Source organism: Neltuma alba, unplaced genomic scaffold, assembly GCF_004799145.2.
Source record: "Neltuma alba isolate B1F8T4 unplaced genomic scaffold, ASM479914v2 tig00001384_pilon, whole genome shotgun sequence".
Lineage (NCBI taxonomy): Eukaryota > Viridiplantae > Streptophyta > Magnoliopsida > Fabales > Fabaceae > Neltuma > Neltuma alba.
In genome coordinates, this window is record NW_021632439.1 from 27,811 (window position 1) to 39,628 (window position 11,818).

At 38.4% G+C, this 11,818-nt stretch overlaps 2 protein-coding genes across 2 annotated transcripts; one reads left to right on the forward strand and one right to left on the reverse strand.

Moving 5' to 3' along the window:
* Window positions 1-725: 725 nt before the first annotated feature.
* LOC114756231 (ALA-interacting subunit 1-like) lies at window positions 726-4,805 on the forward strand. The gene is made up of 8 exons (XM_028945168.1): window positions 726-813; window positions 1,761-1,819; window positions 1,930-2,004; window positions 2,658-2,774; window positions 2,906-2,976; window positions 3,475-3,772; window positions 3,897-4,186; window positions 4,695-4,805. The coding sequence occupies exons 1-8, from the start codon at window positions 726-728 to the stop codon at window positions 4,756-4,758; spliced, it is 1,062 nt and encodes a 353-aa protein (XP_028801001.1). The 3' UTR covers window positions 4,759-4,805.
* A 5,866-nt stretch (window positions 4,806-10,671) lies between these two features.
* LOC114756204 (uncharacterized) lies at window positions 10,672-11,807 on the reverse strand. Its single transcript, XM_028945136.1, has 3 exons — window positions 11,716-11,807; window positions 11,097-11,178; window positions 10,672-10,886 (listed from the first exon to the last, which is right to left on the reverse strand). Exons 1-3 carry the CDS (start codon window positions 11,764-11,766, stop codon window positions 10,672-10,674), a joined length of 348 nt encoding a protein of 115 aa, XP_028800969.1. The 5' UTR covers window positions 11,767-11,807.
* Between the last annotated feature and the right edge of the window lie 11 nt (window positions 11,808-11,818).

The following is an 11,818-nucleotide window of genomic DNA, read 5'->3' on the forward strand; positions in this document are numbered from 1 at the left end:
TAAGAGGAGTTTGGTTAATTAGTTAAGAAGTCTCATAATTAGCTAGGGATTTCAGATAAAACAGATAATGCTTTAGACAAAACACGTTACATTATGAAGCATGTTGGGGTTTTTATAATAAGGAAAGAAACTGTATATGAACAAGCCTAAAAGAAATTAGGAAAAATTGTTAAAAATTCCCATTAAAAATTTTACTAGTAAGAAAGATGTAAATAAAATTAAAAAAAAAAAGACACTTTGTTGTGTATAAAAATGTTTCAAGTTTTCGTTACCAATAAAACTTTCAATGGCACTTTTCCCAAATTTTTCCAAAAAATCAAGGTGAAGATGCGTTTAGATGGAGGGAAAGAAACAAAATTGAAAGGGAATTTTTTTTTTTTTTTGGGATTCATTTTCTTTGAGAATTTTATGTTTAAATTATTTCTTATGATTCTGGTTTAAAAAAAAAAAAAAAGTCCTCCTTGTGTTTTGTTACATTCACGTGGCAAACGTTTCTATAATTTATAATATTTTATTTGAAAAAATGAATGGGAATTCCCTTTCTGGATAATAGTAACTGCCATGCGGTGTCCCTCCATAACAAGAAATATAGGGAGGGAGGACTCCAAGTTGAAGGTTTAAATTTGTTGGTTCATTCATATTTCTGCAAAGATCTCAAACTTGGCCACATTTTGCTCGATCCAATCCTCTGTTCGTCTCCAGCGGAGGAATTCTTGGATATCTCTATGACTTCCTCTTCATCAACCTCTGCCGCTGCAAATGTTGGACCCTCTGCTTCCTCTTCCTCTTCCTCCAATGGCAAAAAACCTAAATGTACGAGCGTCCCTGCTTCGATTTCTGTTAATGTTCTTTTCATTTCATTACTGCTCTGTTGACATATTACATATGCATGCATGCATACATATATATATGCTACATTCACTTATATACAATTATAATAGAAAGGCTTTCCACTTTATCCTTGTAATTAAGAAAGGAAAATCAATCTGACCGAACGCGGAAAAATCGTGTAATGTCTAGAATATAGGTGCTATTTTCGGTCTGCTGCATGAACTTATAAGAAATAAATTTAAGATGATAATCACTTATCTTTTATATGTTAGTTTTAACTGATGATGTACATCTTCTCCCGCCTTTATTATGTTAGCTTTGAGGATAAATTTATGCTTTCCAAAGTTCGGATAACAAAACTGTAAATACGGCGGAATAAAAAACTTGTGAACATTGCTGAGGGAAGGTTACTGTAACTAGGTCTTTGATATATCTAGTATAAAAATCTAGACACGTTTCTTTATGTATTGCATGGAGTCTGAGATGAGTAGTGTATTATTCATAACCCGGGAGTAGTACCGCTTGCTATAGATTTTATATTGTTAGGTCAATTCGGATTATTGAAGAATTGTACACGTTTCACCCCTTACAATGTTGTTCTGTGCATAAAACATGACATGTTGTTTGAATTCTGTTGAAATCTCTTTTGTAGTATGCTTCAACTCTTTCATCTTTAAGAAAGATGTCTCCTCTTATGTTTTCAAATCTTCAATGTTACGGTGATCATTGTTGCTTTCATATACCCATGTCTTTGCTAGACAGAATAAGGCTCAGATTTTTAACCAAACTCCGGAAAAACTGAGTGTTTCATGTAATCATTTAACTCTTGTTGCTCTTCTCCTATTAACAGTTTCTTGTTTGTGATGTCTATGCGTCATTAAGCTCTTATCTGAATAATGTTTCCCCTGAGTTTGTTTCCCATGTTGTAGATTCTAAATTTTCACAGCAAGAACTTTCTGCATGGCAACCAATTATAACACCGTCATGGGTACGGCTTGCAAATTAACTTCTGTAGTGTCACCTCTAAATCATAGCATGTAACTGTTTCAGCCTTCTCATGCTATAATAATTGATTAATGATTCATTGTCATTTTACAGGTCATTACACAATTTACAGTCATCGCAGTTATCTTCATCCCCCTTGGTCTTGCCTCATTATCTGCGTCAGAGCGTGTAATATACTGTGATTATGATATAACCCTGCCCAATAGTTTCTGAATAAAGAAGACAAGAGAACAACAGATGTAGATGAGGGAAATCCTCAGGTTTTGATATTGATACTCAAGAAACCGAATCAGACTTAGAAGTGGCCTCACTGATTCTGTCCAAAACCCCATTCCCCTTCTACAACTCAAAAGATACTCTAAACAGCAAAAAGTACAGAAAATAGATACTCGTACTAAACACTGAACAAAAGGATCAATAAAACACAATGAAACCTCTCCGTTTTTCGAGAGGCCAGAAACTCTTCCTTACCAAACTCAACCTCAAAATAAGTCCTAAAGCTCTCTCTGTAAACCACAAGGACAATATAAACCAAAATGTAACTTTCACACCTCCCAAACATAGCCCCAAGCCCCCAGACTAAGCCAAGAGCAGACTAGATCATCATTTCTAGTTCCTTATAATCTGGAGCCTTAGAAAATAGAATAACTCCTTGGACCAGAAGATTAATTCCCTTCTATCCCTTGTGTCTTCGTCGGTTTCCTCCCATATGGTTTATCAAATTAACACCATCAGTCTTATCAGATTATATTTCACAACTGTTGTCAAATGGAATTTGTGTGCTGAAACTGAACTCATTTGATCATGAATTCCCGATCCAGGTGGTGGAAATAAGCTACAGATATGATCAGGAATGCATCCCTTATAAATACAGTGATGATGAAGTGGCCTTTATTCAAAGCACTGCAACAAAGAAGACTTGCATCAGGAGATGGATTGTTAGTATATTTCCTGTATCACTTTGTAACATAGTTATTTTCTTTTCTTTGTTCATTAACAGAACATGGGATGCAACCTGCTACTCCAGATTCCGGTTTCTGATGAACTAATTTTATTAGATATCTAACAGGTTACAAAAAAGATGAAAGCCCCAATATATGTTTATTATCAGCTTGATAATTTCTATCAGAATCATCGAAGGTAAGAACAGGTCACAAGTAGCATCTTGTTCTGGCTTCTTTTAGAGTTCACGTGCATCTGAGATCACCATGTTTCTTAATTTATATCTCAAACTAGACCCTTGATTTAAAGCATCGGCCTTGTTAGATGTAAAATCAAACTTTCATTGAAAATGGCAGAGGTGAGATATGTGTCATGTTTTAGGCCACATAATATTCCCTTAATCGTAGCTCAGCAAACATGTGCATGTTCACGTGTGGATATTGATCACTACTTCTGTTATGATGAGTTGATCAAATTTTTATTTTTCTAGAAGTTGAAAAATATGTGGGATTTACGGAGAATTCTCTGCTATTCGTTGGTAAACTCTAGTACAATTAATGATCAAGTTTTGGATGTTGTGATGTACCGAGATTTTCTGTTTTCTTTTCCCCTCATTTTTCTTCCTTTTTAATATATCTTTCTGAAATTAGGGATTCTAAATAACGAAACGCCTTTCCATCGGCATGATATTCACAGATTTGTTAAAAGTAGAGATGACAAACAACTACGGAATAAGGCAGATGAGAAGGGATCATCATCTTGTGAACCTGAACTAAATTATGATGGAAAACCAATTGTTCCCTGTGGCCTCATTGCATGGAGTTTGTTCAATGACACCTTCAGCCTTTCAGCAAACAACAAGACTTTACTGATCGACAAAAAGAATATAGCATGGAAGAGTGACAAGACCAAAAGATTTGGTTCTGATGTGTATCCAAAAAACTTTCAGCAGGGAAACTTGATTGGCGGAGCGAAACTCAATGAGAGCATACCTGTAAGTATATCTATCTTAATTGCAATGCATAGTTATTGTGATTTTCATTATTCTCGAGTTCCATGAGAAAAATTTCTTGCTTGTTTTTTAATTTGTTAATAGTGATTTTCTTGGCATGCATCAGCTGAGTGAACAAGAGGATCTCATGGTTTGGATGCGAACTGCACCATTGTCTTCTTTCAGAAAACTATATGGGAAGATTGAGACTGACCTTGAAGTCAATGATGAACTTGACATAGTTATTCAGAACAACTATAATACATACAGTTATGGAGGAAAAAAGGTTCTGGTTCTTTCAACAACTACCTGGATTGGGGGGAGAAATGATTTTGTGGGGATGGCGTGTCTTGCCATTGGCGGGCTGTCCTTGTTGTTTGAGTTAGTGTTCATGAGTATGCATGTGATGAAACCAAGGTATGGAAATACTATGCTCATCTTTCATCTATTGTTTCTTTTTTCTTTTCTTTTTTTTGCAGGTAAAAAATTTGGCAGAGAAATTATGATTTTGTCCACATTGTAGAATGGACTGCACTGTAAACAAATCTGGCATCATAATTGCTCACGTGTCTCGAATATTTTCACCTTAAGATCTGCTGCATTTGAAACTTTAATTTGATCTCCATTGCTCCCATCTTCCATTGCTAAAAGGGTTTTTTTTTTTTTTCAAACAATTTAATTTCTTAATGATTAGTGCGCCAAACATGCAAGTTTTATCCAATCGGTGCACGGCTAGAAACTTTTCCTCTAACATTTTAACTTTTCTCGTATTCGATCTAAAGTTTTGTACATTTTGTCCAGGTAGTGAAAGTACTGGTTAGTCAGATAAGAAAAGCATAGCGTATTATTATTTTTAAATATCTTAGGTTTTTCTCCGTTAATTCTTGCAAATTGACATTGCATTTGGCTTTTGCCTTATATGCAGACCTCTTGGGGATCCATCCTACTTGTCCTGGAACAAATATTCAGAAAAAGACCGTGTAGGATAATTTGAACACTTTCATCCATGGTGAGACTTCACAAAGCTCTATATTCTTGTTCATGCAAGTTCCGGATTCGCTGAATGTCTGTTTTGAATGGAGTATAAACTTTATAATTCTTTTCATCGACATATTTTAAAATACCTGGGGAACATATCGAGTTGGACTGCTTATTTTTGGAAGGGACCAGGGACCTGAGTAGTTTGGAGGAGGCCTTAAGTCGTGCTGTCATGTATAGATAAAAATACTATAGACACGGTAATATGTGGAAAATATTCACTTGTATATTCTGGGTGTTGCTGTACACTGTATATATAAGCAGAATGGGGATCGAGAGAGATTATAGATGAGATCGAGAGGGATTATAGAGATATTCTAGGGAATAAATCAAATTAAATCTGATTCCTATAATCCTCCTAATATCTCGGGAGATGATATTTCCGTGTGTGTCTCTATAAATATATATATATATATATATATATAAAAGTACACTCCCCCTCAAGTTGGATCATAGATGCTAATCATGTCCAACTTGCTGATGAATTTCTCGAACAAGTCTTCAGGAAGCCCTTTTGTAAGAATGTCTGCAACTTGCTGTTTTGAGGCCACATAGGACAAACATACAATCCCATCCTCTACTTTTTCTCTAATAAAATGTCTGTCAACCTCAACATGTTTGGTTCTGCTGTGTTGTACTGGATTTAAAGCCATACTTAGAGTTGCCTTGTTGTCACAGAATAGCTTCATCGGCTTGATAATTTGAACTTGAGCCTCCTCTGCTACTCTTTCCAACCAGAGACCTTTCATAATACCCTGAGCTAGGGCTCTCAATTCTGATTCTGCACTGCTCTTAGATACCACATTCTGTTTTTTACTTTGCCACGTCACTAGATTTCCCCACACAAAGGTGCAGTAGCCAGATGTGGATCTGCTATCCTCTGGCGCACCTGCCCAATCTGCATCTGTGTAAATCTCCACTGTTCTAGACTCACACTTTTTAAAGAGAAGTCCTCTTCCTGGTGTCCCTTTCAGATACTTCAAGATTCTGTAGGCTGCATCCATGTGTTTCTTTCTGGGTGAGTGCATATGTTGACTTGCTACACTTACCGCAAAAGCAATATTAGGTCGGGTGTGTGACAAGTAGATTAACTTTCCTACTAGTCGTTGGTATCTACCAGTGTCCACGGGTTCCTCATCTTTCCGTTGTTTTTTTCTCTTTCTCAGCCTCTTCTTTGGTAGCTGCATTTTTCTTACCTCGGTTGGTGCTTTTCTTCTTGACACTCATTGGCGTTTTCATAGGCTTGCAACCAAGCATACCAGTTTCTTTTAATAAATCAAGAATATACTTTCGTTGGGAGACATAGATTCCCCTTTTTGAACGTGCAACTTCCATTCTAAGGAAATACCTTAGTCTTCCCAGATCTTTGACCTCAAACTCTCGATTCAAAGCTGTCTTTATTCTGTTTATCTCGGTTACATCATCACCTGTAACAATAATGTCGTCTACGTACACAATAAGAATTGCTTTTAGTGCTCCATTCTTCTTGACGAACATTGTATGGTCAAACAGGCTTTGCCTATAGCCTTCAACTTTTAGAACGTTGGAGAATCTATCGAACCATGCCCTGGGAGATTGTTTTAGGCCATACAAGGATTTTTTCAGTTTACAAACTTGATTCTGTCTCCCTCTATCAAAGCCTAGGGGCAGTGTCATATAGACTTCTTCTTTTAATTCTCCATTAAGGAATGCGTTTTTGATGTCTAATTGTTGTAGAGGCCAATCCAAGTTGGCTGCAATTGATAACAGGACTCTGATCGTATTTAGCTTTGCCACGGGAGCGAATGTCTCATTGTAGTCTAGCCCATAGGTCTGAGTGAAACCCTTGGCTACCAATCGTGCCTTGAACTTGTGGAGTGTTCCATCGGCATTGTATTTCGGGGTAAAGACCCACTTGCACCCAACTGTTTTCTTCCCTTTTGGTAGATCAACCACTTCCCAGGTTTCATTTTTCTCCAATGCTACTATTTCTTCCATCACAGCCTTCTTCCACTCAGGATGCTCAAGGGCCTCATGTACATTTTTAGGTATTCTGATTTGATCAAGAGTAGTGGTAAAAGCACGATAGTCATGAGATAGAGTGCATGGTGCAAGAGCGAGTCTTCTTTCTTAAGGCAATAGGCAGGTCCTCCTCATTCACTTCTATCGTCGTTTCAGGGTCTTTCATTGGGTCAAACTCTGGCAGAGCTCTGGGCATTTCGATCTCTATAGTTTCTTTATCTCGTCGCATGTATACCTTGTTATATCTATTGTTGGTCTTATCTCCCCCTGCCTTTGGCACTTGCGCAACGGTGGAAGGAATAGGTGTAGGATTACTAGATGGAATGGACACAACAGGTTGAGTTGGAGGTATAGGCTCAGGTACACTTTCTACATGCTGAAATTCACTCCAATTCTCCCCTTGAATTGAAGAAGTGGGAAAGTACGGGTCATGCTCAGAGAATAGACATCACGGCTAACAAAGAGGCGTTTGGAAGTGGGATCATAGCACTTATAACCTTTCTGACCAGATGAATACCCCAAAAAGATACACCTAATGGCACGTGGGTCAAGTTTAGATTGAGGGTGAGGAAGATGAACGAAGGCAGAACAGCCAAAGACGCGAAGTGGAAGGTGATGATCAAGATGAGTGACGGAATGAGTTTCACGAAGTTTGTCCAAAGGAGAGACAAAAGAGAGAACACGGCTTGGCATTCGATTGATTAGATGAGTGGCTGTAAGAATAGCATCCCCCCAGAAAAATTTAGGCACATTACATGTGAACAGGAGTGCACGGGCAACCTCAAGAAGATGTCGATTTTTGCGTTCGGCAACACCATTTTGTTGTGGGGTATGAGGGCAAGACCTATTATGGACAATGCCATTGGTTTTCAGAAAAGAGTCAAGTTGGTGATTGAAATACTCAGTACCATTATCCGTGTATAAAACCTGTATTGTGGTGTTGAATTGATTTTTGACAAGGTGAAAGAATTCCATAAAAACAGAGGGAACGACGGATTTTTCTTTAAGTAAGTAAACCCAAGTCATTCGTGTGTGATCGTCAATGAAGGTGACAAACCATTTTGAGTGGGTACGGTTAGAAACACGAGACGGACTCCAAACATCGCTATGAATTATAGAAAACGACGAGTTGGTTTGTATTGTGATGGCGGAAAAGGTGCACGATGGTGTTTGGCAAGTGTACAAGAATCACAATGAACAGTGGAATTTTTATTAATGGATAAATGAGGAAACAAGCGTTGCAAATAAGAGAAACTGGGATGACCCATTCTTTTGTGCCATAATAAAACATCATTATTGTTAGGAGTAGAAACAAGACCATGGATTTGCGAACACAAGGCAGTCACGGTAGAGACATCGAGATAATAGAGACCATTATGCTCCCTAGCTATGCCAATCATCTTCCCTGATGAGAGATCCTGAAAAACACAGAAAGTGGGAAAAAAGTAAGCACCACAATTTGCATGTTTAGTAATTTTGCTGATAGAAAGGAGGTTACAGGCCAAATGGGGGACATGTAAGACAGAATTGAGATGTAATGAATCTGAAAGAGTAATCGAGCCTTTGCCGACAATGGGAGAGGCCGACCCATTAGCAGTTGTGATTTTGTCATTACTAGCACAAGGAAATAGGTAACAAACATACGAGCATCCGAGGTCATATGATCAGTAGCACCAGTGTCAACTATCCATTTATTGGACGAGAACGAGGTATGAAGAGCGAATGGAGAGGTACCTGTGTGAGCTATGGAGGCAGACGCAGCAAGGGGAGGTTGCTGCGTTGGGAGGCCTTTGAGAGCAGTAAGTAATTGCTGTAGTTGCTCATTTGATAATGTTGGAAGGGAATCAGAGGATTGAGAGGGTTCTGGTGATACCTGATAGCCTCGAGGTTTACCCTTTCGAGATTTCCAATCAGCTAGTTTTCCATGGATGTCCCAGCAGCGATCACGTGTATGGCCTGGCTTCTTGCAATGATCACAGGTGACTTTGGGCTTTGTGGAGGAAGATGAGGACCCCCCTCTACTGACAAGAGCAGATGAGTCAGAAACAGTGGAAGAGGCAGGGTGCAGCATAACGTCGCGACGTGAGGCTTCACGGCGTACTTCAGAGAAGGCCTCACGAGTGTTAGGCAGTGATTAACGACTTAGGATCCGGCTTCGAATGTCATCAAATTCAGGGTTCAATCCAGCGAGGAACTGAAAAACACGTTCCTTTTCAACATTATTTTTGTGTCGCGCAGCATCAGTGGAAGAAGACCACTCCTCCTCGGTGATCATATCCAATTCCTGCCACAGTCCAATGAGCTCCAACCAGTATTCTGTAACGGTGCGAGTACCCTGCTTGATATTCCAGATTCTGGTTTTTAGATCATATAGGCGGGCAAGGTCCTCGCCATCCGAATACGACTCGCGGACAGCATCCCACATGTCTTTAGCAGTAGGTAAATACATGAAACTCCTTTTGAGGGAGGGTGACATAGCATTAATCAACCAGGAGCACACAAGGGAATTGTCCGTGAGCCATCGCTGCATCTCTGAAGACTTCAGGTCACTGGGTGTGGTCGACTCTCCAGTGATCAGACCGAGCTTGCCACGGCCACCAATGGCTAAACGCATAGCCTGAGCCCACTCCCTATAATTGCTGCCGATGAGTTTTTCCGATACAAGGGCAATGAAGAACCATCGACATTGATGGTCGACGCGGAGGGTGCATTGATCGAACTCGAAACTTGCGCAGGGGATCCACCAGGAGGGTCCATCGTGGTCGGACGCTGCCTGGGGCTCGACCCAACTGGTGTGTCCTCCGACGTGGAGGACGAAGATGAGGGATTCACCGGACTCGCTGAAGGACGACCGTCCGCCGGCTCTGATACCATATAGACACGGTAATATGTGGAAAATATTCACTTGTATATTCTGGGTGTTACTGTACACTGTATATATAAGTAGAATGGGGATCGAGAGAGATTATAGATGAGATCGAGAGGGATTACAGAGATATTCTAGGGAATAAATCAAATTAAATCTGATTCCTATAATCCTCCTAATATCTCGGGAGATGATATTTCCGTGTGTGTGTGTATATATATATATAAACTACAAATACCCTTGATCATGTACATTATCTTTAATACTCTTCTCAAATAAGTTTAAGCCATGTGAAAATATGATATCCAACGTGTGTGGGAAGTTGTCATGTTAAGAAGGAAAAGAAGTAAAGGTAAGTTATTCTATATAAGAATAGAGTACAAGTAACTTAATTAAAGAGAGTGTGTCAAAGTAAAGTACAAGTTGGGATGCATTAGCCTCCAAGCTCCTTAACTGGGAGAAACCTAGGGAATTGAACCTTTTCAGATTCCTTTAATCAGAAACAAAACAGATAATTAATTTAGGGGTTAATCAACGGTGATGTGGTTAGCCCACATAGTGCAAAGTGCTAAAGAAATTGTGAGGAAAATCCCTATCTTCTTCAACACCACACTAAACCCTCTTCCACTTTTGATACCAACAAACCAAACCCCTTCTTTCCCATTCCATGAGAATTCCTTCTTGCTGCTGGCACAAGAGCAATGTTTCTCTTTGACATCTTCATCTTGAGGATCTAGTTTCAAGATTTGCGCATGCGCCTCCAAATATGAAGCAAAGTGCATCAAGAGAAATGCAAATATGAACATAATAGCACTAGCGGTCTTTGAAGGCTTCATTATTAGCTTTCCCGTCACATAGTCTTTAAGTTTCGTGAAATAGGACCCTTGGTTCTCCATTCTCAGTGTTTCTGTCTCTGCTGTTTCTGCTTTTTCTGATGAAAAGAGTAGTGTTAGTTGCCGTTTTGGGTTGAGATGAACCTTGAGGGTTTGTGAAGGAACTATCTGGTGAAAGAATGTCTCAGCTGCTTGCTGCGACCACAAACACTTCCGTGGCTGACTTTTACTTCCTCAACAACCTCAAAGCAGCTTGGAGAGCTTGAATAGTCATCCATGGGGGTACCTTCATCTATGAAGTTCTCATTTGGTTCATCATAATTGATGAATCCCAATGAGAAGTCATTCATGTCGTTGCTCTGGTGCTGCACAGATTCTGCTGCAAATAAAAACCCCTCTAAATTATTATGGGAGATTAAAGTTTACATAACCGCTAATTACATAGGGAAAAATCACAAGATTTTCTACGTTTTGACAAGTGATTGTTACTTTTTTTTAATAATAAAATTCCGAGTTATAAAAATGTTTTCACCCTATGTTTCGATAATAAAATTTAGTTGCAAACACTTAAAATGTCGATCTTCCGTACCTTGCACGTCATTGTCTTCCTTATTTATTTGGAAATTTGTAATATCCTCAATAGGAACAATCTTTTGATCTTCCATAAAGCTCTGCGCAATTGTAAAAATTTTCATATAAATTATGTATTCATCAGGATACTGTATATATAACAAATATTTATCAGAAGAACTAATATGATATCTGCATTGGCTTTTCTGAAGTTCAAGGTGCACTATAAAGAATAGTAAGTTGTAAATGAACAACATCTGATTGATAAGACAATAGATTTTTACATATCCACAGATATGTATAGATATTTAATACTTCTGATCCATAATATAAGAGTTTTTTTTACTTATATTCTGGTCCTACATATAAGATCCTAATTTACTTTGTCTCTTATATTTATATATATTTTTCTAATGTAGTCCTTATAATAATAGTAGTTCTAACCAATACACATTTGATGAACAAGGATATTTTAGGAAAGACAATATATGTTTGTTACAAATAACTAACTTAATTAGTTTTCTTAATCTACTCAAATTAGTCAACTAGCTCTTATATTAAAAATTGGATGTAGTATGTTACTGTTTTAGCCTGGTTAGAAAATTGAACCATTAAGGATCATGAAAACACTAACATACCTTATCCGTATTTTTGGTTGACATTCCAACCCATCTCAAGTTCTCCACCATCCTCTCTGCCTTGAACTCATCATCCAAATCCGCAATCTCTATTGGCCTGGCT